This window comes from Oncorhynchus masou, chromosome 28, assembly GCF_036934945.1.
Source record: "Oncorhynchus masou masou isolate Uvic2021 chromosome 28, UVic_Omas_1.1, whole genome shotgun sequence".
NCBI lineage: Eukaryota > Metazoa > Chordata > Actinopteri > Salmoniformes > Salmonidae > Oncorhynchus > Oncorhynchus masou.
Window position 1 is genome coordinate 18,229,668 of NC_088239.1, and position 27,397 is coordinate 18,257,064.

A 27,397-nucleotide genomic window follows, 5' to 3' on the forward strand; every position below is an offset into this window, starting at 1 on the left:
CAGACGTTGTCCCGGACCTGCTGTTTTTAACTCTCCCTCTCAACCGCACCTGCTGTCTCTAACTCTGAATGCTTGGCTATGAAAAGCCAACTGACATTTACTGCTGAGGTGCTGACCTGTTGCACCCTCTACAACCACTGTGATTATTATTATTATTTGACCCTGCTGGTCATCTATGAACGCTTGAACATCTTGTCCATGTACTGTTATAATCTCCACCCGGCAAAGCCAGAAGAGGACTGGACACCCCTCAGAGCCTGGTTCCTCTCTTCCTAGGTTCCTGCCTTTCTGGCGAGTATTTCCTAGCCACCGTGCTTCTACATCTGTATTTCTTGCTGCTTGGGGTTTTAGGCTGGGTTTCTGTATAGCAATTTGTGGCATCAGCTGATGTAAAAAGGGCTTTATAAATACATTTTATTGATTGATTGCAGCATGAACTGACATGTTGTCCACCCAATCAAAGGATTGGATAATTAATCTAGTACTGAAAGCATAATCTACAGCTAGCTAGCACTGCAGTGTATACAATGTGGTGAGTAGTTGACTCACAAAGAGAGAGAAAGACAATAGTTTAACAGTTTGAACAAATTAATTTCTTCCAAAATGAAGAAGTAAGATAGAGCGATTGTCTATTATTGTTTTTTAACTTTCAGTTTCACTTACTTAGCATGCAAATGCAGCTAGCTAGTTTAGCCTACTCAAACACCCTGCTCAAACAGAGGGATGCTATGTTAGCTAGCTGGCTATGACTCTCCAACACAACACTGGAACACTTTCAAGCCAAGGTAAGCTTTTGGTATTAATAATTTATTGCCACCGGGGACTGCCGGTATCACTGCTTAATGACTGTACACTGTAATGTTACTGCATGATTATAGGGGGTTTACTAATGTGTTAGTTCTATTAGCTATGCTGACTATGACATTACTTTAGCTAATATGGTGACAACGATGTAGGCTGTGTGTTTGGCTTGCAAATGTTTTTTCGCTTGGTCACATGCAGCTGATGTGTTGTGCAAGTCCAAAAGGGAAGGGAAGAGGTGAGTGGAGAGAGAAGAGAGTACATAGATGCGATTAGGAATACAACGTGGCTGCTATGAAAGTGAACTGTGTTTATGGGTGATCAGGGGTGTATTCATTTAGCTGATTCTGTTGAAAAATGTTTCTAAAATGTAATCAAACGGAATAAATGGGGATAAACATACCTGAATTTGTCCAATGGAAACTCTCTTTTGCAACTGTTGGACTAATGATTAAACCCTATTTCAGCTAGTTACAGGCAACAGTGTGCAAGGCGATATTGAATGTCACTGTCTGTCACCTTGAATTTGTTTCTCTGCCTGTGTGCACCTACAGTACCAGCCAAAAGTTTGGCCACACCTACTTATTCAAGGGTTTTTCTTAATTTTTTATATTTTCTAGATTGTAGAATAATAGTGAAGACATCAAAACTATGAAATAACACATATGGAGTCATGTAGTAACCAAAAAAAGTGTTAAACAAATCAAAATCGATTTTATATTTGAGATTCTTCAAAGTAGCCACCATTTGCCTTGATGACAGCTTTGCACACTCTTTGCATTCTCTCAAACAGCTTCAACTGGAATGCTTTTCCAGCAGTCTTGAAAGAGTTCCCACATATGCTGAGCTGCTTTTCCTTCACTCTGTGGTCTAACTCATCCCAAACCAGCTCAATTGCGTTGAGGTTTGGTAATTGTTGAGGCCAGGTAATATGATGCAGCACTTCAATACTCTCCTTCTTGGTCAAATAGCTCTTACACAGCCTGGACATATGTTGGGTCATTGTCCTGTTGAAAAACAGATGATAGTCCCATTAAGCACAAACCAGATGGGATGGCATATCGCTGCAGAATACTGTTGTAGCCATGCTGGTTACGTGTGCCTTGAATTCAAAATAAATTACAGACAGTGTCACCAGCAAAGAACCCCCACACCATCACACTTCCTCCTCCATGCTTCACGGTGGGAACCACACATGGAGATGATCCATTCACCTACTCTGCATCTCACAAAGACAAAAATCTCACATTTGGAGTCATCAGACCAAAGGACAGATTTCATCCGGACTAATGTTCATTACTCGTGTTTCTTAGCCCAAGCAAGTCTCTTATTATTATTGACGTCCTTTAGTAGTGGTTTCTTTGCATCAATTCAACCATGAAGGCCTGATTCACACAGTCTCCTCTGAACAGTTGATGTTGAGATGTGTCTGTTACTTGAACTCTGTGAAGCATTTATTTGGGCTGCAATTTCTGAGGCTGGTAACTCTAATGAACTTATCCTCTGCAGCAGAGGTAACTCTGGGTCTTTCTTTCCTGTGGCGGTCCTCATGAGAGTCAGTTTCATCATAGTGCTTGATGGGTTTTGTGACTGCACTTGAAGAAACTTTAAATGTTCTTGAAATTTTCCGCATTGACTGACCTTCATGTCTTAAAGTAATGATGGACTGTAATTTCTCTTTGCTTATTTGAGCTGTTCTTGCCATAATATGGACTTGGTCTTTTACCAAATAGGGCTATCTTCTGTATACCACCCCTACCTTGTCACAACACAACTGATTGGCTCAAACGCATTAAGAAGGAAAGAAATTCCACATATTAACTTTTAACAAGGCACACCTGTTAATCGAAATGCATTCCATGTGACTACTGCATGAAGCTGGTTGAGAGAATGCCAAGGGTGTGCAAAGCTGTCGTCAAGGCAAAGGGTGACTACTTTTCCCGAATCTTAAAAATAAAATATATTTTCATTTGTTTAACACTTTTTTGATTACTACATCATTCCATATGTGTTGTTTCATATTTTTGATGTCTTCACTATTTTTCTTCAATGATGTTGATGGGTTTTTTTGTCAACCCCGTAAAAAATATATATTGACAAAAAAATACACAAAGAAAAAGAGAACTTACCTTTGACTACCTCCAGTCTGATTTCTGTATCGATGTCTGTCAAGGTTCTCATCACTGTGCACCAGTATGCCCCAGCGTCTTCTAGGGTCAGGTTGGTGACATTTAAAGTGAAGAATCTTCTCTTTGTGTCACCATACAGAGAGAACCTGCCTTTCTCAGTGTGGTGAACACCACATTGAGTTTTAACTACAATATCAGAGTAGTTTGAGTAGTTATCGTACCCACGGCCATGGTGGCACCTGATCTCTGCCTCTCCTCCCTCGTATCCAGATGCAAAGATCCGACCCATAATAGACAAACTCCACACAGCAGCTGGAGAGAGACCACAAGTTCACATCAGACACAGAACTGCCCTTTAGTTACTAGCTGCTTCAGCACAAAGAACAATAAGTGAAAAGCAACAGCAAATCTAATGTGTTTAGCAACTGACAATGTCCATTCAGTGTGCTTCAAATAAGCTTTACTGTATGCTCTGTAGATATGATGATGAACTCACCAGAGAGGAGGCTAAGGAGCACACTTTGAAAACTTTTCATGATGAACTGCTGCCCTCAGTTAGCCGAAAATGACTTTCAGCTGCTGTCTCCTGTATCTCACCAGTTAGGGTTAAGGTACTCTTACTTCTTCTTAGTTAGAGTATGTTTCAAGAAAGAAAATCCTATTTTGAAAAATGGCACGTTTGAAGTATATTTGGAATTGACTTAATTTAAATGGAATTGACCCTAACTCATGATTAGATCTATATGGTCCCAAGTAGACTAACCTATCCTATATACTTTAATAAAGTATAGTATGCTTATTCTGGCATTGTACAATAGGCTATAATAAATTGCATTAGGCCTAGTGAAAAGGCAAAGATTATAGGCGTATTTGTCAAATGTGAAAAAAATCCACTGTGCTTGAACTCGACCTGGGATGCGATGCGCGCGTCCTTCAGAAACCATATTCTAACCAACTGGGCGCAATTGCCGCGAACGGAACTGATGGAGACTACGTACATGTTTTATTGGAGACTTGAAAAGACCAATTGGATGAGAATAGCCTATGGTTTACGTCGTGAAAATGGTATGATACTTTGCGGCACACGGAATTGAGCACCGCGGGTGATTCCCCACCTCTGTGAGTCTCAAACACTATATCTTCTCAGTTTGTCTCGTATTCGTCCTCCAGGCAGAGTGCGTACAACCCTCATCGAAGCAGACACAGCCGCGCATGGCCGCCAATCTGTTCCGTTTATGGGGCACAGCATCCTTTCAGGCAGCCTACACCGTATAATACATTCAGACAACGCAGTCCTTTAGGCTACAGGATTTCAATTTTTTTTTTACTTGATAGCCTTTCAAGGAAATATTATATTTTTCTTTATTTACGTTTTCCTTGCCAACTGGATAAAAATAGGCTACATATTATTTATTGAAACTCCTTTATGGCCAGTATTTATAAATATCAATGGAATGATACGTCTGCTGTGCAGTCCTGCGCTTCATCGGATACCTGGCTGGTTTTACAGGGCGTGGTGTTCATGTAAGTATTACATTTATCTCAATGTGGATTTATAACATTTGTATATACAAAGTGTTTATCAATATGTGGCAGGTTTTCTTTGGGGTATATGGCAGTTTGTCCTGATTCACATTGTGGTCGGTGCGGTACGTCATGTAACGCAATTAATCCGTGAACGGCTGATGGAATAGGACTTTATGTTATTGTGCAATAGCATAATATGTGGCATTTTATTCACTATTATATCTCTGAATAGCAAGGGAGATGAGGTAATGTTTCATAAATAAATAAACAGGGAGAGGCCCTCGCAGCGTTTGACCCGTAATTGGTGAGCGTCACAGTCACAGAGAACCTGCTTGGACCAGCAGGCAATCTAATGTAATGGCATTCGATTGGCTAGGTCAGTCTTGCTAAATCAAATGTAAAATGTAAATAAATAGCAAATAACACCATTGTGATTTTATTACCGATTTATTACCGATTATGATTATCACTATTAAAATATGGGTTTAATACACTAATAACCTCTGTATACAGGGCATTCGGAAAGTATTCAGACCCCTTGACTTTTTCCACATTTTGTTACTTTACAGCCTTATTCAAATATGGGTTAAATTTTTAAAAAATCCTCAAATCTACACACAATACTCCATAATGAGAAAGTGAAAACAAATGTTTATAAATGTTTGCAAATGTATAAATAAATAAAAAACAGAAATACTTTGTGACATAAGTATTCAGACCCTTTGCTATGAGACTCAAAATTGAGCTTAGGTGCATGTTGTTTCTACAACTTGATTGGTCATGATTTGGAAAGGCACGTGTGTCTATATGAGGTCCCACAGTTGACAACACCTGTCAGATCAAAAACCAAGCCATGAGATCGAAGGAATTGTACGTAGAGCTCTGAGACAGGATTGTGTCGAGACACAGATCTGGGGAAGGGCACCAAAACATTCCTGCAGCATTGAAGCTCCCTAGGAACACAGTGGCCTCCATCATTCTTAAATGGAAGAAGTTTGGAACCACTGAGACTAGAGCTGGCTGTGGAGATGGGAGAACCTTCCAGAAGGACAACCATCTCTGCAGCACTCCACCAATCAGGCTTATATGGTAGAATGGCCAGACGGAAGCTACTCCTCAGTAAAAGGCACATGACAGCCCACTTGGAGTTTGCCAAAAGGCAATCGCCTAAATTACTCTTAGACAATGAGAAACAAGATTCTCTGGTCTGATGAAACCAAGATAAAACTCTTTGGCCTGAGTTACTGAGTACTGAGGTATCCTTGATGAAAACCTGCTCCAAAGCGCTCAGGACCTCAGATTGGGGGCAAAGGTTCACCTTCCAACAGGACAATGACTCTAAGCACACAGCCAAGACAACGCAGGAGTAGCTTCGGCACAAGTCTCTTAATGTCCTTGAGTGGCCCAGCCAGAGCCCAGACTTGAACGCGATCGAACATCTCTGGAGAGACCTGAAAATAGCTGTGATGCAACGCTCCCCTTCCAACCGAACAGAGCTCGAGAGGATCTGCAGAAAAGAACTGGAGAAACTCCCCAAATGCAGGTGTGCCAAGCTTGTAGCGTCCCAAGGAGGCTCGAGGCTGTAATCGCTGCCAAAGGTACTTCAACAAAAGTACTGATTATAGGGTCTGAATACTTACGTAAATGTGATATTTCAGTTTCTTCTTCTTCTTCTTTTTTAAACATTTCTAACCCTGTTTTTGATTTGTCATTATTGGTTATTGTGTGTAGATTAATGAGGAAAACAAACAATTTAATATATTTTAGAATAAGGCTGTAACGTAACAAAATGTGCAAAAAGTGAAGGTGTCTGAATACTTTCCGAATGCACTGTATTTTCATAATGTTTGGGTTTTTCACAGTGTAAAATCCATAGCTGGTAGGCTTATTGTTGGTAGGGAAAATGCACTGCCTGTTATATTTGAACTCTGACCTGAAAACGATGCACAAGAAAATGTAGCCCATGGGTTTGTCCATGATGTCAGCAATACCCGCCTTCTCAACTTGAACAGTGTATGCTGTTGAAATCATCAGCACATATGCATTTCCCAAACCAGGGCCCTGTTCGACCACTTTAAAAATGTTAACTTTCTTTGTCCTTTCCTTGGAACATTTACTGATCTGACCTGATTGGATCTGTGATAGATATGAAGTGGAACAAATATTTTCTCCTATCAAGTTGTGTTGGATCAGTGCTTAGCCAATTGGATTTATTAGGATCCCCATTAACCAACGCCAATGGTGACAGCTAGTCTTACTGAGGTCCGACATATAACGAAAAAGACATTACAGACAAAAGACTTTACAATTTACATACATGTAAAAACATTAACATGTAATGTGTGTGCATCTATCAGTTACACATACAGTACATGTCAGTACATACACACAACAAGTAGGCCTATTCTAAAGAAGAGAAGACGGAAGGATGAATGTTTTTAGTCTACTGGTGGACCAGTTACTCTAAATCTTCCATATCTTTTCTTCATAGGCTAAACACTACAGGTGACACAGCTCAGGAGGTGGTGTACTGGAGAGACGCGTGTGCCGGTGAGACACCACCAAAAATGTACAGAACAGAAATCAAGACTGTTTACTAAGGAGATCTCTACAATAATATTTAGCCAAAACCCAGATATAGAGAGAGTGTGAACTTGACTAAAGCCAAAAAAACATGACTCACTTGCAAGCGGGCCTGACCTCCGAGACCACAGAGAAAGCTCGCCAGGAGCTCAACGAGAACCCTGACACCCTCCATGCGGACATCCAGCAGGTGCGCGACATGATCGTGACACGGCCCGACATCGGCTTCCTGCGCACGGACGACGACTTCATCCTGAGGTTTCTGCGGGCGCGCAAGTTCAACCAGGCAGAGACCTTCCGGCTCCTGGCCCAGTATTTTCAATTCCGCCAGCAGAACCTGGACATGTTCCAGAGCTTCAAGGTGGACGACCCGGGGATCAAGAGGGCTCTGATGGACGGCTTCCCAGGTGTCCTGGAGACACCGGATCAGCATGGCCGGAAGATACTCATCCTATTTGCTTCCAACTGGGACCAGGGAAGGTATTAGATATTTTAGAAGGCACATTTGTCTCACTGAAGTGGCTTCTTTGATGTAATTGTTCCATTAATCAAGTAAACAATTGTACTGTAGCTACTGATCGATACTGATTTGATAGAATACTTAAAAAATAATAATTTGGAACTAAACAGCAAAACAATAACCACTCTCTTGCCCAAAGACTTTACTCCGGCCCTTTTCTGGCCCACTCAATGGTCAGACCCAGCAGACCCGGGACAGAAATAATTTAATTATTGTAATAGTCTTGATACAGAACAGTGCTGGATTGTCCTGGATTGAATTATTGTAATAGTCTTGATACAGAACAGGGCTGGATTGTTCTGCATTGTATCCCAATCTGATGTATCTTTCTCTCTCTGTGAAGGAGCTCTTTCACAGACATCCTCCGAGCCATCCTTCTCTCCCTGGAGGTTCTCATAGAGAACCAAGAACTCCAGATCAACGGCTTCATCTTGATCATCGACTGGAGTAACTTCTCCTTCAAGCAGGCATCCAAGCTCACGCCCAATATTCTCAAACTGGCAATCGAAGGCCTGCAGGTAGGCGTGACCAGGGTTGTGTTCAGTATACATTAAACAGAACAAAACTGTCTGAAACAGAGTGAGGTGCTACAGTATCTGAACATGTCCAATAAGAAACACTACATTTCATATTGCTATGGTGTGCCCTGATGATCACCACCCAGCGCTGACTGGGTTGAATCGACCCAAAGCAGATAAATGTAGTTAAGTAATCAGCATTAAGGTGAATTAGATCATGGTTGCATTGGACAGTTGGATTGTACTCTCTTACCTCTATAATTGGTTAGCTGTAGAGAGAAAATGTGGAAAGTGATGGGTATCATCAGTACCTATTGGCCTGATCATATAAGTGCCTGTTCTGAATGTTGAAAGGAAGATGGATTTTATGGTTTAATGTGTCTCTATGCTCTGGTCTGAATATTCAATCCAAGTCTATTCCACTGGATTTTTGGACAATTGCAATTTGACACATGCAATATGTGGAGCCATCACACCACATATGGCCAATTCTACAGTTAACATTTTTATTGCATAATTTCAGGGTCCTTCTTTATCAGTTCTAAGGACAGAGATAGATAGACAGTATTCTGCCTTGCAGTGCAGCGTATATGACTAAAAGTAAATAAAGATAACTCGACAATATGACGATAGTAAGCCTACATAAAGATGGGATGCCCTGTTGCTAAGTAACAAGGTAAAGCACAGTGGTTAGTGTATGCCCTGATCTCAAACGCTATGCTACTCAGAAACTGAGTGATGTGGACACATTATATGGGCCGATCAACAAGCAGACAGTGGAGATATCAGGGAATATGCTTTTTTGTCTGAATTTCATTACAAAATTGTGTTGTGTAATAGAAACACCAAATGCTTATGGCTTATGAGGGAATTATTTAGCAATGGCAATAAGTCAGAAACTGTACAATCAACTGGGTAGTAGTTTACGTCTTTGCATAAAACTATACTGAACAAAAGTATAAACAACATGCAACAATTTCTAAGATTTCACTGAGTTACTGTTCATATAAGGAAATCAGCCAATTAAAATAAGTTCATTAGTCCCTAATCTATGGATTTCACATGACTGGGAATACAGATATGCATCTGTTAGTCACAGATCCTTGCGACATGGGGCCGTGCATTATCATGCTGAAACATAAGGTGATGGCGGAAGATGAATGGCACGACAATGGGCCTCAGGATCTCATCATGGTATCTCTGTGTATTCAAATTAACATAGATAAAATGCAATTGTGTTCGTTGTCCATAGCTTATGCCTGCCCATACCATAACCCCATTGCCACCATGGGGAACTCTGTTAACAACGTTGACATCACCAAACAGCTCGCCAACACGACTGTACTGATCACGATGGGAGACAGAGAACTGGTTTCAAGTGCAGGGCGCAGCAGGTGTTTATTTGTAAAGGACCACAGGAGGAGGCAGGTAGCTAGGTCCAGGTCCAGGTGCAGGCAGAAGGTCATACACAGGGGGTCCAAAATTGGCAACAGTACAGGCAGGGAAAAGACAAGTAACGTAGTCCTGGAGATCAGGCAATAGGTTGATAACAGGAAATCCAATAGGCTAAAGTACAAGCAGGGAATAGGCAAAAAGCGTTAGTGAGGCAGGCAAAAACTATCATACACGTGAGGATTAAATTACGGGGAAAAACAGAGCTCCGAATGGAAGTGTGTCACAAAACAAACAATACAATACCTCACAATGACAGGGTGCAAAGAACTGAACTAAATAGTGTGTGACACTGACATACAGGTGTGTGAACAGGTGATCAGAATTCAGGTGAATGGGATCTGGAGAGTGAGATGCGTTCAGGGGATCTATGTGTTTGAGAGTGTGAGCTGGAAAGTGGGCTGGAAAGTGAGCTGTGTTCAGGGGATCTACGTTTTTGAGAATGTAAGTTGGAAGCAGACATTATAACTACACAATACACACTACGCTGTCTGTCATCTGGCCGGTACAGTTGAAACCGGGAATTATCCGTGAAGAGCACACCTCTCCAGCATGCCAGTGGCCATCAAAGGTGAGCATTTGCCCACTGAAGTCAGTGACAACGCCATACTGCAGTCAGGTCAAGACCCTGGTGAGTAAGAAAAGCACGCAGATGAGCTTCACTGACACGGTTTCTGACAGTTTGTTCAGAAATGTTTCTGTTGTGTAAACCCACAATTTCATCAGCTGTCCGGATGTCTGGTCTCAGACAATCCTGCAGGTGAAGAAACTGGATGTGGAGGACCTGGGCTGGCGTAGTTACACATGGTCTGCGGTTGTTAGGTCAGTTGGACATACTGCCAAATTCTCTAAAACAACATTGAAGCAGCTTAAATCAAATTAAATCAAATTTTATTGGTCACATACACATGGTTAGCAGATGTTATTGCGAGTACAGCGAAATGCTTGTGCTTCTAGTTCCGACGGTGCAGTACTATCTAACAGTAATCTAACAATTCCACAACAACTACCTAATACACACAAATGTAAGCAAATGGATGGAATAATAATATATACATATAAATATATGGATGAGCGATGACCGAGCAGCATAGGCAAGACGTAATAGATGGAATAAAATACAGTATATACACGAGATGAGTAATGCAAGATATGTAAACATATGTAAACATTATTTAAGTGGCCAATGATTTCAAGTCTATATGAGGGCAGCAGCCTCTCTGTGTTAGTGATGGCTGTTTAATAACAGTATGATGGCCTTGAAATAGAAGATGTTTTTCAGTGTCTCGGTCCCAGCTCTGATGCACCTGTACTGACCCGCCTTCTGGATGGTATCGGGGTGAACAGGCAATGGCTTGGGTGGTTGTTGTCCTTGATGATCTTTTTGGCCTTCCTGTCCTGTAGGTGTCCTGGAGGGCAGGTACTTCGCCCCCGGTGATGCATTGTGCAGACCGCACCACCCTCTGGAGAGCCTTACGGTTGTGGGTGGTGCAATTGCGACGATACAGCCCGACAGGATGCTCTCAATTGTACATCTGTAAATGTTTGTGAGGGTTTTAGGTGACGAGGCAAGTTTCTTCAGCCTCCTGAGGTTGAAGAGGCGCTGTTGCGCCTTCTTCACCACACCATCTGTGTGGGTGGACCATTTCAGTTTGTCCAAGATGTGTACACCAAGGAACTTAACACTTTCCACCTTCTCCACTACTGTCCCGTCGATGTGGATGGGGGGGGGGGATGCTCCCTCTGCTTTTTCCTGAAGTCCACGATCATCAACTTTGTTTTGTTGATGTTGAGTGAGAGGTTGTTTTCCTGAAACCACACTCCGAGTGCCCTCACCTCCTCCCTGTAGGCTGTCTCATCGTTGTTGGTAATCAAGCTTAACATTGAGCTTGGAGGGTACTATGGTGTTGAATGCTGAGCTGTAGTCAATGAACAGCATTCTTTCATAGGTATTCCTCTTGTCCAGATGGGATAGAGCAGTGTGCAGTGTGATGGCGGTTGCATCATCTGTGAACCTACTGGGGCGGTATGCAAATTGAAGTGGGTCTAGGGTGGCAGGTAAGGGAGAGGTGATATGATCCTTGACTAGTCTCTCAAAGCACTTCATGATGACAGAAGTGAGTTCTACGGGGCGATAGTCATTTAGTTGAGTTACCTTTGCCTTCTAGGGTACAGGAGCAATGGGACAGCAGACTGGGATAGGGAGAGATTGAATATGTCCGTAAACACAACAGCCAACTGGTCTGCGCATGCTCTGATGATGCAGATAGTGATGCCGTCTGGGCCGGCAGCCTTGTGAGGGTTAACGCTTTCTGGATAGGGTAGATTTTAATCGTCACAGTGGGTACAACATCTCCAATGCACTTCCTTATAAACTCACTCACCGAATCAGTGTATAAATTGATATTATTCTCTGAGGCTGCCCGGAACATTTCCCAGTCCACGTGATTCCGATCCGTCAGACCACCGTTGAATAGTTCTCGTCACAGGTACATCCTGTTTGAGTTTCTGCCTATAGGACGGGAGGATCAAAATGGAGTCGTGGTCAGTTTTGCCAAAGGGAGGTAGAGAAATTAATTTAAATTCTCTGCCATCAGCGCTGATGGACATTCCTGCAGTCAGCATGCTAATTGCATGCTCCCTAACAGGGATGTTGGGGCTCCCTGACCTTAGAGATCCTTTTAATTCTCTCTTTGGTTAGGGCAGGGTGTGACTTGGGTGGGCAATCTATGTTTTCTATTTCTTTGTTGGCCTGGTATGGTTCCCAATCAGAGGCAGCTGTCTATCGTTGTCTCTGATTGGGGATCATATTTAAGCAGCCTTTTCCCACCTGCTGTTTGTGGGATCTTGTGTTTGTGTAGCTGCCTGTGAGCAGCACAGAACGTCACGTTTAGTTCTTCTGTTTTGGTGAGTTTCATATTTATTAAACATGTGGAACTCTGGTCCATTCATTCAGACGATCGTGATAGATGTAAACACATTTGTGCACAAAATTTGAGAGAATTAAGCTTTTTATGCATGTGGAAATGTGTATGGGATCTTTTATTTCAGCTCATGAAACATGGAACCAACATTTTGCATTTCTATTTTTGTTCAGTGCATATAAACTCAGCAAAAAAATAAATGTTTTTTTTTCAGGACCCTGTCTTTCAAAGGTAATTCCTAAAAATCCAAATAACTTCACAGATCTTCATTGTAAAGGGTTTAAACACTTTCCCATGCTTGTTCAATGAACCATAAACACATTAATGAACATGCACCTGTGGAATGGTCGGTAAGACACTAACAGCTGTCACGATCGTTATAAGGACCAAGATGCAGCGTGGTATGTTTCCATCCTTTATTTTGGAATAGAAATCTTTAAAGAACAAAACGAACAAACGAAAGGTGAAGCTACTATAATGCTCACAGGCAAATATACATAGACAAGATCTCACTATCACTCCCAAACCAGCATAGAAAATAAACAGCTCTCTATGGTCAGGGCGTGACAGTACCGCCCCCCAAAGGTGCGGACTCCAACTACAGAGCCTGACTCAATAGGGGAGGGTCCGTGTGGGAATCTACCGTCAAGGGCGGCTCCGGTGCGGGGCGAAGTACCCACTCCGCTCGCAGATACGTCATCCTCCATGGCGGCTCTGGTGCGGGGATCGTCGCCGGAAGCTCCGGACTGTGGATCCTTGCCGGATGAACCGGACCGTGGCTTTTCGCCGGAGGAACCGGACCGTGGGTCATCGCCAGAGGCTTCGGACTGAGAAACCTCACAGGAGGCTCTGGACTGGGAACCCCTGCTGAAGGCTCTGGACTGCAGACTGTCGCTGGAGGCTCCGGACCGCCGACCAGTCTAGAGCTTCCGGCGACAGTTCCCAGTCCAGAGCTTCTGGCGACGGTTCCCAGTCCGAGCTTCTGGCGACGGTTCCCAGTCCAGAGCTTCCGGCGACGGTTCCCAGTCCAGAGCTTCCGGTGACGGTTCCCAGTCCAGAGCTTCCGGTGACGGTTCCCAGTCCAGAGCTTCCGGCGACGTTTCCCAGCCCAGATCTTCCGGCTCCGGACCACGGACCTTCGTTGGAGGTTCCGGACCACGGACCTTCGTTGGAGGTTCCGGACCACGGACCGTCATTGGAGGGTCCGGACTGGGAACCGTCGCCGGAAGCTCTGGACTGGGAACTGTCGCCAGAAGCTCTGGACTGGGAACTGTCGCCGGAAGCTCTAGACTGTGCAGGGTCACTGGAGGCCTGATGCGTGGGACCGGTACGGGTAGCACCGGGCTGGTGACACACACCTCAGGGCGAGTGCAGAGAGTAGGCACAGGACTTACTGGACTGTGAAGGCGCACTGGAGGCCTGATGCGTGGGACCGGTACAGGTAGCACCGGGCTGGTGACACGCACCTCAGGGCGAGTACGGGGAGGAGGCACAGGACATTCTGGACTGTGGAGGCGCACTGGGAACACAGTGCGTAGAGCCGGCGCAGGATATACTGGACCGTGGAGACGCACTGGAGGTCTGGACCACCTTCGCATGGCAAGTACGGGAAGCTGGCACAGGACGCACTGGGCTGTGAAGGCGCACCGGAGATACAGTGTGTAGAGCCGGCTCAGGATATCCTGGACCGAGGAGGCGCACTGGGGACCAGGAGCGCTAAGCTGGCACAACCCGCCCTGGCTAGATGCTCATTTTCGCACGGCAAGTGCGGGAGCTGGCACCGAGCTGTGAATGAACACTGGAGACACAGTGCATATCACCGCATAGCATGGTGCCTGAATGGTCACACGCTCCTTATAGCGAGTGGGGGGAATTGGCTCTGGTTTGAAACCTGGCTCCGCCAACCACCCCGTGTGCACCCCCCAAAAAATGTTTGGGGCTGCCTCTCGTGCTTGCGTCGGGGTTGCAAACCCCGGAGTCGTTGTTGATGCTCCCTTGCTGCTTCCATCTGCTCCCATGGAAGGCGATCCTTTCCGGCCATGATTTCTTACCACGTCCAGGATCCTTTACTGTCCAAAATATCCTCCCATGTCCATGATGTCTGCTCCACCTGGCCACGCTGCTTTGTCTGTTTGTGGTGGGATCTTCTGTCACGATCGTTATAAGGAGTGGACCAAGATGCAGCGCGGTATGTTTCCATCCTTTATTTTGGAATAGAAAACTTTAAAAAACAAAACGAACAAACAAAACGTGACGCTACTATAATGCTCACAGGCAACTATACATAGAGAAGATCCCGCAAAGCACAATGGTGAAATGGCTGCCTAAATATGATCCCCAATCAGAGACAACGATAAACAGCTGTCTCTGATTGGGAACCATACCAGGCCAACATAAATCACTAATCACCTAGATGACCCACCCTAGTCACTATCACGCCCCAACCAACATAGAAAAAATAAACGCAGTTGCTGAGTTTGTTTAAAAAATAGCACTTACACAAAAGGAAATCTTGCGAGACTCATAATCTGCTGAATGATTCAGCCTTTGTCTTAATAACTGACCCATAAGCCTTGTATTTACATGGTTTTGTCATGGGGATTGCATTGTTGATGCTACACCGCAATCGTTAAAGGTGTCGATTACAAGGGTGGAAGGGGCATCCCCCAGCAATGCATTGTAGCAGTATTGCACACTGTAGATGGCTAGCAGAGTTCTAAACAGCAACGGAAATGCTCCTAATCAGTATCTAGGAAGCTCTGTCATGATCTTGCGCTGCTCCCCTTGGTCCCTTTTGCTGCAGGTTACTGTACTGTTCTGGCCAAAAACCTCTTCAATAAGATAATGAATGCCATTTAATTGAGCTATTATGATATAGAAGGACAGAGGAACTGGCTTAGCCTACCATTTTATCATATTATTTTCTATTAAGATTTTAACTTTTTAAAATTATTACGCTATGGTATTTCAAGTCTCTATTGTAACTAAAATAATAGAGTTCAAAGCAAGCAGAGTTAATGAAACAACCTAATAAAATCATACTTTACTTGAGTATAACTCAACCTATATTCCCCTCCCTACTTCTCTACAGGACAGCTTCCCTGCTCGCTTCGGTGGGATCCATTTTGTGAACCAGCCCTGGTATATCCACGCCATGTACACCATCATCAAGCCTTTCCTCAAGGACAAGACTAGGAAAAGGGTAATTGCCTTTTTCACTAATTCAGTTACATTCTCTCTGCCCTACCCTTCTCTCCACCCTTTTGTAACTGTTGCATTATATTGAGTGGTTAAGCTCAGGACTGGTAGAGGTGGAACACTACTGAGCTGACAAAGCCAGATAGAGAGATGTCATTAAATATCTTTGCTAGTTGAATAAAATGTAAGTTTACACAAAGGGGATATATCATTTAGTCAGCACTTATAGAGCTATGAGGAGTATTTGAGATTCACATATTTTGGGGTAGTTTCAATTGAAACTTTTCCTCAGGATAGTGCAGGTTAGATTAATGGAAAAACATAAAGATATTTTGTAATACAGCTTCTAGCGTCAAATGTTTGGAGGGATGTCTGATGACACTGGTTAAAAATAAGAAGGGTAAGTAAGAAATCAACAATTTGAGATAGTTATGAAATGTATTGGCCAGGGCTCCCTTGAATAAATTTGAACACCAGATAAATAAATACATTAAATAAACAAATGTGAATACAAATGTAAATAAATCAGATTTTTTAAAATTCTTCCCAACAGATTTTCCTCCACGGGAACAACCTCAACAGTTTACACCAGCTTATCCTACCCGATTGTCTGCCATCCGAGTTTGGTGGCACGTTGCCGCCCTATGACATGGGCATCTGGGCACGGACCCTCTTAGGGCCCAACTACAACGACGAGACGGAGTACACACTCACCTACGACGCCCTCCATGTCAAAGGGAGCTATGGTGGCGGAGATAAGGAATGTGCCAACAAACTTCTGAAAAGGTGAGCTACAGAAAAGGTTGCAAAATTCCAGGAATTTTTCAGCTGGAAAATATCCATCGGAATATATGGGATTTGGGGGGATATAAAAGATTTGGGTAATACTCCCCTTTTTTGCAACACTAGCTATAGTATAGTAATGCAAGAAGTTAACAAAAAGCGAAACAGAAAGTTAGAGAACACAAACGGATCAATCCAGTGTCTCGCTGACATCCTTCTTCATTAGTATCGACCGATTGTTTGAAGTCTGCCAGAGCAATTACGCAGTCTACAGACTTTCAGATAATGACCTCTATGGGGCTGACCACTGACCAGTGGCTCGTGTGAATCCTCAGAAATACCCATTTAAGTCCGAGGTGGTGATTAGGCCTGAGTCTTGCCCACTACTGTCCACCAAACAGCTCACTCAGTCAGAGACCCACTGCAGTTTGACATTCACCCCCCCCCCCTCAGCTAAAAAAAGACTTTCCTTTTAGGTTCAGAGCTTTTCGAAACTACCCTTTTACAAGTTAAAGGTGTATCTATAAGACACTGAACATGAAAACAGTATACAGTATTGTATATGGATTCTCTGTCCTTCTACAAAGGGGAATGTCAGAGCGAGAGGGAGAGAGAGAGTAGTCATTAAAATAGACAAACCTCCTCCACGGTAGCAGGCCACATGCACGACTCTCTTCCTCTGCAATCAACAGAAAGTCATGTACGATCAGGTCTCAGGAGAGCAGGCTTCTCGGAATTGATATAATTAAAAAAGCACTTAAGAGACCCTCTCATTGACCCCGGCCAGTGTCTGCTCCAATCCCAGGGATCCCCAGTCTCATTTGCTTGCCACACTCCCCCTAATTAGGAGCCTAACTCAGGGGAATGCATCTGGAGGGGATTGGCCTGGATGGGGGATTGGTGCAGAAAGCATGAACCTCCCTCTCATAATGGATAGGATAGATGAGGACTCCATCTATGTGGCCAAGCTTTAAAGTCAAATTGACTGTATTGTGAAAGTGTATGAATACAGAAAGTATCTTTGATGTCTTAGTTAAAGGTTAGAGGTAGGCACATGGTCAGGAGTATGGTTGAGTTTTGGGTTCATTTTCAAATCAGATTTTTTGTTGTTGATATCTTGTCATACTGGTGATAGTGCCAACCATCGATAAGGGATACTGGGAACGCTTGTGTGTTACTGGTCATCTGAGATCGTCCTCAGAGCATCCAGTGAAGAAATACCAGCCATGATTGTTGACATGTCATGAACCTACTGATGGCCATGATCAGATGGCTAAGGAAGATTATTGACAATTGGGTCGATTGTGGGTTTGTTGAATATTGTTAGTGTTTAGTGTTGTATCAGATCAAGGAGGTTGCATTAGCCTTTGATTGCTGCTGTTCACTTCAGTGTGGAGTAGGGCTGGGCGGTAACCATACTTTACTAAACTCAGCAAAAAAGAAACGTCCCTTTTTCAGGACCCTGTCTTTCAAAGATAATTAATAAAAATCCAAATAACTTCACAGATCTTCACTGTAAAGGGTTTTAGCACTGTTTATCCCATGCTTGTTCAATGAATTATAAACAATTAGTGAACATGCACCTGTGGAACGGTCGGTAAGACACTAACAGCTTACAGATGGTAGGCAATTAAGGTCACAGTTATGAAAACTTAGGACACTAAAGAAGCCTTTCTACTGACTCTGAAAAACACCAAAAGAAACATGCCCAGGGTCCCTGCTCACCTGTGTGAATGTGCCTTAGGCATGCTGCAAGGAGGCATGAGGAGTGCAGATGTGGTCAGGACAATAAATTGCAATGTCTGTACAGTGAGACACCTAAGACAGCGCTACAGGGTGACAGGACAGACAGTTGATCGTCCTCGCAGTGGCAGACCACGTGTAACAACACCTGCCCAGGATCGGTACATCCGAACATCACACCTGCGGGACAGGTACAGGATGGCAACAACAACTGCCCGAGTTACACCAGGAACGCACAATCCCTCCATCAGTGCTCAGACTGTCCGCAATAGGATGAGAGAGGCTGGACTGAGGGCTTGTAGGCCTGTTGTAAGGCAGGTCCTCACCAAACATCACCGGCAACAACGTCACCTATGGGCACAAACCTACCGTCGCTGGACCAGACAGGACTGGCAAAAAGTGCTCTTCACTGACGAGTCGCAGTTTTGTCTCACCAGAGGTGATGGTCGGATTCTTGTTTATCGTCGAAGGAATGAGCGTTACACCGAGGCCTGTACTTTGGAGCGGGATCGATTTGGAGGTGGAGGGTCTGTCATGGTATGGGGCGGTGTGTCACAGCATCATCGGACTGAGCTTGTTGTCATTGCAGGCAATCTCAACGCTGTGCGTTACAGGGAAGACATATTCCTCTCTCATGTGGTACCCTTCCTGCAGGCTCATCCTGACATGACCCTCCAGCATGACAATGCCATCAGCCATACTGCTTGTTCTGTGCGTGATTTCCTGCAAGACAGGAATGTCAGTGTTCTGCCAAGGCCAGCGAAGAGCCCGGATCTCAATCCCATTGAGCACGTCTAGGATCTGTTGAATCGGAGGGTGAGGGCTAGGGCCATTCCCCCTAGAAATGTCCGGAAACTTGCAGGTGCCTTGGTAGAAGAGTGGGGTAACATCTCACAGCAAGAACTGGTAAATCTGGTGCATTCCATGAGGAGGAGATGCACTGCAGTACTTAATGCAGCTGGTGGCCACACCAGATACTGACTGTTACTTTTGATTTTGATGCCCCTTTGTTCAGGGACACATTATTCCATTTCTGTTAGTCACGTCTGTGGAACTCATTCAATTTATGTCTCAGTTGTTGAATCTTGTTATATTCATACAAATATTTACTGTTAAGTTTGCTGAAAATAAATGCAGTTGACAGTGAGAGGACGTTTCTTTTTTTGCTGAGTTTATATACCGGTATTGATGCAAGGACCGATTTGGGTTTTTACTTGACCTTCTATAATGGTATTTGAATGTTTGGTTTGTTAAATGTGATACACCGTGTGTAACGTTCATTTGCATAGTTTACTCCGCTATTTGAGTCATCCTTCTCGGTTCTCTCCATGCCATTTTCGATAGACCTAGTCCCACCCCCTCACTCAAGGAGCGCATCTGCTGCTTGACCACGAGACACTTTCATTCAGTCTGCATGGTCAATGCAGCACATGCAACAATGTTGATGACAACGATGTTGTTTCCACTTTGATCTTAATATAAATCCACAAGCATTCTATAATTATAATATTAGTTTGCAAACAGCTAGTTTGTATTTTCTTAGCAAGTTAAGCTAAATCGTGTTAGCCACTAATGCTAATCACTAGTTTGCTGGCTAACTAGCTAATAAAAGTACTAAGTCAGAGCAAACGTAGCAAGCTAATACAGCCCTTATACCACTGCTGGTGGAGGCCTAAATCAGCATGTTGTTTGTGCAACAGTATCTTCGAAATCAAAGAGGAATAGGCAAAGCATGAATATGTTGGCTAAATGAATAAAGATTTAATGTAGCCAAAGATTATAGGGTCCCCTAGGAAACACTGAACATCACTTTTATTCCTACCCTGTCACAATAATTCATCCATAGCATTTTCATTCGTTGTCATGTCAAACAACACTATATTCAAAGTAGCCCACTATTATTTATATTTTAACTATAGAATTAGGATTTATATTATAGAATTTCCCCTTTTGTTCTCTAGCAAGTGGGAGGCCAATGACATCACAGATTACCATCAGACCAACCCCTTGAATGCCCTTTCTCCTTAAAGTTTGCAGTTTTTTTTTACCTTGTAGTGTGTGTACTTAACCTAATTATACTTCCAATATCACTTCTCAATGGTAAACATTTTTTTTTAAATTGCTGGAGGATGTCTCTAATTATTATACTTTTTAAAAATTAAATCAGATTTTTTTTCTACTGATCTACTCAACCTACTCCATATTTTCAAAGTGATAGAAAAATTATAGAACATTTCCAAATGAATAAAAAATGAATTGTGTATGTCTTCACAGCCCCAGAGTTAATACTTGGTAGAAGCAGCTTTGGCAGCCATTACAGTTGTGAATCATTTTGATTAAGATTCTACCATCTTTGCACTACTCTTACACGGAACCCAAACCGGCTGCGCGCGTGTGCCATCATGCGCCATCGTGCATACATTTATTTTGTCCCCCCACACCAAACACGATCACGACACACAGATTCAAATATCAAAACAAACTCTGAACCAATTATATTAATTTGGGGACAGGTCGAAAAGCATCAAACATTTATGGCAATTTAGCTAGTTAGCTTGCACTTGCTAGCTAATTTGTCCTATTTAGCTAGCTTGCTGTTGCTAGCTAATCTTTCCTGGGATATAAACATTGAGTTGTTATTTTACCTGAAATGCACAAGGTTCTCTACTCCGACAATTAAACCACACATAAAACGGTCAACCGAATAGTTTCTAGTCATCTCTCTTCCATCCAGGCTTTTTCTTCTCCTGACTTTATATTGCGATTGGCAACTTTCATAAATTAGGTGCATTACTGCCACTGACTTCGTTTGTCTTTCAGTCACCCACGTGGGCATAACCAATGAGGAGATGGCACGTGGGTACCTGCTTCAATAAACCAATGAGGAGATGGGAGATGCAGGACTTGCAGCGCGATCTGCATCAGAAATATAACTGATTTCTATTTTAGCCCGTGGCAACGCAGACGTTCATTGGCGTGCGTAAGCAGTGTGAGTGCAATAATTGAATAACATAGATTTCTGAATTTATTTTGCAACGCGAGCGGTGTAGTCAGCCTGTTAGGGCAACATACAGTATATCCATTGTTTTTTCTCTCTCCAAAATTGCTCAAGCTCAATACATGTGGTTGGGGATCATTGTTGGACAGCAATATTCAAACAATGTCTTTGATTTTCAAGCAGATCTAAGTCAGGACTGTGACTAGACCATTCAGGAACACTTAATACCTCTTGGAATGCAATTCTGTAATTAACATTTATTTCATTGTCCCGATGAAAAATAAAACACTATCCCAGGGTCAGGTATCCAGAAGACTGAGACAGGGTTTCTTCAGGCTTTGCTCCTGTGCTTTCCTCAGGCTTTTTAACCCATAACAGGATGCCTCCACCACAATACTTGAAAATACAGAGGATCAACAACATTGCATTCACTATACATTACTGGCCTTTATGACAAAGTGAAAGGAAGGAAGTCTTTGTTAAAAAATCCACTGCAAATCAACCATTCGGTTTGCCACAAGGCTGCAAGACAACATCAATGCAAAAGAAATCTAAGCAAGCCTAAATATCTTATATTGATTGATCATTCACAATATTATTTTTTCTTACCTAGCTAAATTATCTAACATCAATGGCACATAATTCAACTCATTTTAACCTAAAAAAGGCTTAATACATGTCATTTATCTAATTTCAAGATATTTTTCTAGATATTTTACCTTAATCATTTTACTAAGGTAAAATATTTGGAAGATTTAATTGAAAGGTGTGAAGACATACGCAAAAAAGACATCTTAGATTTTTGATGAATTATTCATTAGGAAAATGTTATAGAATGTTTCTTTAATTTTAAAAATGTGGAGTAGGTTGTGTAGATTGGTAGGAACAAATCTAATTTAATCCCCTAGATTTAATGTTAAAGCAGCAAAATGTGTAGACTTTCAGTAGGTACTGTATGTAGTATAGAATTACAGTTCCATATACATGATCTGTGAACAAAAATATAAACGCTACATGCAACAATTTCAAAGATTTAACTGATTTACAGTTCATATAAAGAAATGTCAATTTAAATAAATTCATTAGTCCCTAATCTATGGATTTCACATGATTGGGCAGGGGCGCAGCCAGTGGGTGGGCCTGGGAGGGCATAGACCCACCCACTGGGGTGCCAGGCCTAAACACTGTGGGGACAGGCCCAGCCAATTTTTTTCCCCCACAAAACTGCTTTATTACAGACAGAAATACTCTGTTTTATCAGCTGCCCTTGTGGCTGGTCTCAGATGATCCTGCAGGTGAAGACGCCAGATGTGGTCATGGTCTGCGGTTGTGACGTTGGAGGCGGTAGAGAAATATCATTAAATTCCCTGGCAACAGCTCTGGTGGACATTCCTGCAGTCAGCATGCCAATTAGACGCTCCCTCAACTTGAGACGTCTGTAACATTGTGTTGTGAGACAAAATTACACATTTTAGAGTGGCCTTTTATTGTCCCCAGCACAAGGTGCACCTTTGTAATGATCATGCTGTTTAATCAGCTTCTTGATATGCCACACCTTTTAGGTGGATGCATTGTCTTGGCAAAGGCGCAATGCTCACTAACAGGGATATAAACACATTTCTGCACAAAATGAGAGAAATAAGCTTTTTGTGAATGTGGAAAATATCTGAGATCTTTTATTTCAGCTCATTAAACATGGGACCAATACTTTACATGTTGTGTTAATATTTTCGTTCAGTATACAGTATGTACACCTGGTAAATGGTTTATGGAGGCTTCATTAAGGCTCATAAGCTATACATTATGAACTTTCACTGGCATATAAGCATTTCATTTTGAAAGTTACATACATGTGCACTAAGTATACACATATTATGAATCCCTTTCTAATATTGAGCTGCACCCCTTAGAACAGCCTCAATTCGTTGGGACATGGACTCCACAAGGTGTCAAATGTATTCCACAGGAATACTGGCCCATGTTGATTCCAGTGCTTCCAATGGCACGTTTGTCTTGCCCATTCACCCTCTGAATGGTACACAAACAATCAATGTCTCAATTGTCTCAAGGCTAAAAAGCCTTATTTAACCTGTCTCTTCCTCTTCATCTACACCGATTGAAGTGACATCAATAAGGGATCAAAGCTTTCACCTGGATTTTCCTGGTCAGTCTGTCATGGAACGAGCATGTGTTCTTAATGTTTTGTATACTCAATGTATATATTTCAAGCAACATTTGACTGGGTAATCATGCAATGCAATGCAAATCTCATCATCACATCAAATCTGAAAGATATTAAACCAAGCTAAATGTGGAATATCTAAATCTCAGTAGACAGAAGGGCATGTTTGTGCCACCGTCTCTTTCCTTAGCAGAGAGAGCTCTGGGTAGGCTCCATTTTCATCTGCTGGTGATTTTAATCAGTGGGCTTACAGGGGGAGATGAGGGGAGGGGAGCGGAGCGCTAAGCTCCCCCACTGGCGTTAAAGTGCTCTAAACAGCACAGCACAGAGAATCAGGGATTTAGTCTAGCCTTATCCCCATTGGATTGCCCTCCTGAGCTGGGTTGTTGAGCTCATCTTTAATGGACCAGTCATAACCTAGCATATTATGAGTATTTCCTGGTAGCTAAATGAGACAACACAGGGAGGCTTTGTGTTGACGCATGGATATGAGAGTTGAGGAGTTATGTCATGCATTTTACTATTGGCAGTCAAATGTGTTTTTAGGATATAAAACAGTGTGCTATTTTACTAATCTGGATTACCCCCCCCCCAATGGTTGGTTCTCAGTTTGTGTTTAGACATAATAAGAGGGGTGATCCATGTTTAGTCTTGTAATGTATTATAACTGCATCATGACCACAGATACTGTATGTCTAGTTCTCTCTTTGATCAATATTACCCTGGTCCCTGCTTAAACCTTCTCCATTATACTGCTGATAGTAGTCACCATCTCTTACTGTTGTTGTTGTTTAACTCAGGTCCGAGTCAGCCGTGGAGCCGGGTACCCTACGGCAAGCTGACAGGGACAACACGGCACAGCCACTCCTGGCTCTGGACTGATCTCTCCGATCCGTCCACATTGTATCCAAAGCACTCTAATTTGGATTCCAACCCCACTGACTCCAAAATCCTAAACTGAACTTTGAGAAAGTCAAAAACGCAGAGGCACGGACCCAAAATGGAGACTAAACCCTTTTTCACATGGAGCTACTGTACTGAAAACCTCTCATCTCTTGACTGTGAGCCAGTGCCAGTTTCAAAAGCTGTGCCATCCACTTTCACTGGCAAAACTATAGGTCACCAGCCATCCAAATCAATGCCGATAGGAGTAGAATGATTAAACTAATGTTTGTTTTAACAGTACCACTAGGAAAGACTGACTGGCCGAGTTAAATGTCCAAAAGCCTCGCAAACAGAATGCCAAACTACTGTATCTTACTGTTTTAGGGGCTGTCATTTCTATGAAAGTCAATATATTTCAAGATTGTATATTTATCAGGGCTACTGCACTATCAGTGTGACCTCCATCGAACCAAAATGTATTTAAGTCAACTTTAAAAGAATGTATAGGAAATGTATTTTAAGTTATGTGTTGTGTTCATTACGTGTGTGTGTGTTCAGGTTTTGTCATCGAAAATCACACAGCGGAGTATAATTTCAAATGAGATGAATCACATTATTGTTACACTATATAAATGAAGCTACCTATGTAAATAAACACAACTTTCTGTTTATGTTTAGATCACTTGACACCATTTTGACCTCATTTTTCATTTACTGAAAAGAAGCTATTTAGTTTACAATTATTCAGTGCAACTAATTACAACATACAAAATAGAATTGAAAGATGCATTACTTACTTGGCAGGCCAAGTTACAACAGATGGAACAGTTCAGTGATTTCAACACTACAAAAAGTGATAGATTCATAACAGAGTACCACAAAAGGTGAAATAATTCTCAAACGATGTGGCTTTTGTGAACGTGCTTGATTTACTACAGCATTGTAACTAAGAAACTATTTTGGAGTCAGGAGGATAACTTGAATGTGTTATCACAGCCTAAACAGAACCCCAAGACACCCATGTCCATGACAGACAGCCACACTTGGGTGAAAAGTTCATCCTTTTTTGGGCAGACAGGATGACATCCAATAGTCCTGACGAATGATTCCGACCCATGGCATTATGATATGTTTACATACTCCTCTGAAGTAGGAAACGTGGGGTACATTGATGTTACCCCAGTTTCCTGTATTTCCTACCCGTAAGATCAGTATGAGCGGTTTTGGACATCTGAAACAGGTAGCTATGATGAGTCAGCGGGCTTGCCAGGAATTTCTTAGTCCTGAGTTTCTGAATATTCTGATAGCACATGAACTCAGCAGAATCCCACTGGACTGATTTGGACATGATTTCATTGCTGCGATGAAGCGGATTACCAACGCACATAGAGAGTGATTAAATAACAACATCTAGAAGAATATGCTTCGGCATTTCTTTTTCCTTTTGAAAATCAACATTGGTCAAGCAAAGACCCCTTCTAGTCAGCTTTGCTATACCTGGAATGCAGCAGACCTGGGTGAAATGCTTTCTAATACTCAAGAATAGCCTATGTAGTGCACTTTATTTATCTCAGATTCTCCTCTTAGGGACTATTCCATTGTACAAGGCAAACTAAATTAAGCGCATTTGAAGTATTGGGAAGTATTTGACATTGGTTTTTGACCCAGGTTTGGAATGCAGTGTGACAAGACTGGTGTACATTCAACATGCTCCTGCCTAACCTTTACACAGGGAAATTAGCATTTTATAAAACATTCAAATGTTATGCATGTACAAAATATATGCCTTCAGTCAAAATGTTCATATTTGATACATTTAAGAATGTAAATTCACAAGTTTGGCAGGACTTTAAATTACAGAGACAAGCCTGTTGAGTATAATGGGCTGTGTGTGCTCCCAGGTCAAGGCACAGTTGAAAATATGTCAGCGTACAAAAATGTGTTTTTTTTTTTACAATATTAATTCTGCAATAAAAACATTCTTGGCATTGTGATGTCCCATCTATTAATCTAAAGTGACATGCGAAAATCATACGAGTTAAATGGAATGACCTAATAAGCAGTGTTTCTGTATTACTAAAAATAGAACCCCAAAATAAAGTAAGATGCAGATTACTGTATAAAGCTATGGAAGTAACATGAAGTTAATGCATGACCATTACATGCAATAAGAGCTGTGTAATAACCAATCAAGTGTTAGAGAAACAACAGCTAGCAGAGGTTTAGCTAGCTTAGCAACATCTTAACGGGATAGTTTTCCGTGTTACTCTAATCTTATTTGTGTCCTTACCTCACGTTTTTGAAGACTTGAACATGAAAATCATCAAATAACTTTTCTTGAGGAAAGAAAACGATTAAGATTGGGATAAAAACCAGGAAAACGATCTCTTTAAGAAATGATATCAGTAACTATACAACAGTAAACTCACTAATCGCAATACTAAAGTTTTGTTCAGTTACCGTTTGTATGTTAGGTATGTTTCAGACACATGGCACTTTGGTTGACTAATGAAAAACAAGAATGCACTTGTGATACATTTACAACACAGCCTATGTGATATTAAACCCACACCTTACCGTATGTCCACATTTTGGCCTAAAAACCAAGTTGGTCGAGTACCACAGTTAGCAGTCAGTGTTCCAAAGTGTCACAAAGGCTTTTTCCAATCTGACAGGGCCTTCAGTAACTCTTCTAGACGGTTCCAAAATGAAGTCCTTGACTGAGCAAGGACAAGTGTCACATTTGTCACCTTTGACCTAAAATGGCCGAATGTGAAGGAATGTGTGGACAGACAGAGACCAGATACTATGGACCCTTCCGTTCTTATGAGTGTTAACCCCAGCACTCCAGTAGATGACAGTCTGTCTGTCAGTCATTTTACCATACATCCTTTAAATGGGGGAGAGAGTCTGCCGTTGGTACTGGGTGAGCTCGGGGTGCCACACATCCACGATGAAGATGAGCCGGTAGCTGTCGGCGTCCTGCCACACCTCGTGCTCAAAGGAGTCATCAAAGATGAGCACTTTCCCCTCCTCCCAAGCCCTGGAAGAGAACAGCAGAGACCATAGCCTTTGTGTTAAAGCTAGAGTCCTTAATTGAAACAATAAAGTACCACCACGGAGACACCTGAAACCCCACCTCTTCAAGGAATAC

At 42.4% G+C, this 27,397-nt stretch overlaps 2 protein-coding genes across 6 annotated transcripts in view; one reads left to right on the forward strand and one right to left on the reverse strand.

The window, feature by feature from the left end:
• The first annotated feature begins 600 nt into the window (after positions 1-600).
• LOC135517295 (clavesin-1-like) lies at positions 601-26,237 on the forward strand. Of its 3 annotated transcripts, none has more exons than XM_064941462.1 (7): positions 601-785; positions 6,949-7,520; positions 7,904-8,078; positions 15,546-15,656; positions 16,206-16,438; positions 23,299-23,340; positions 24,159-26,237. In XM_064941462.1, the coding sequence occupies exons 2-7, from the start codon at positions 7,132-7,134 to the stop codon at positions 24,238-24,240; spliced, it is 1,032 nt and encodes a 343-aa protein (XP_064797534.1). In that variant the 5' UTR covers positions 601-785; positions 6,949-7,131; the 3' UTR covers positions 24,241-26,237. The 3 variants fall into 3 exon arrangements, with proteins under 3 accessions (XP_064797534.1, XP_064797533.1, XP_064797535.1); XM_064941461.1 differs by lacking the exon at positions 601-785 and adding an exon at positions 3,904-4,454; XM_064941463.1 differs by lacking the exons at positions 601-785; positions 23,299-23,340 and adding an exon at positions 3,904-4,454.
• LOC135517292 (aspartyl/asparaginyl beta-hydroxylase-like) overlaps positions 24,925-27,397 on the reverse strand; it is a 43,865-nt gene continuing 41,392 nt past the window's right edge. The window contains exon 21 of one of the 3 annotated variants that reach the window (XM_064941457.1): positions 24,925-27,286. In XM_064941457.1, coding sequence (XP_064797529.1) covers positions 27,136-27,286 — 151 coding nt within the window. In that variant the 3' untranslated portion in view covers positions 24,925-27,135. The remainder of the gene's footprint in view (positions 27,287-27,397) is intronic. The other 2 variants (XM_064941458.1, XM_064941459.1) reach the window with 2 other exon arrangements.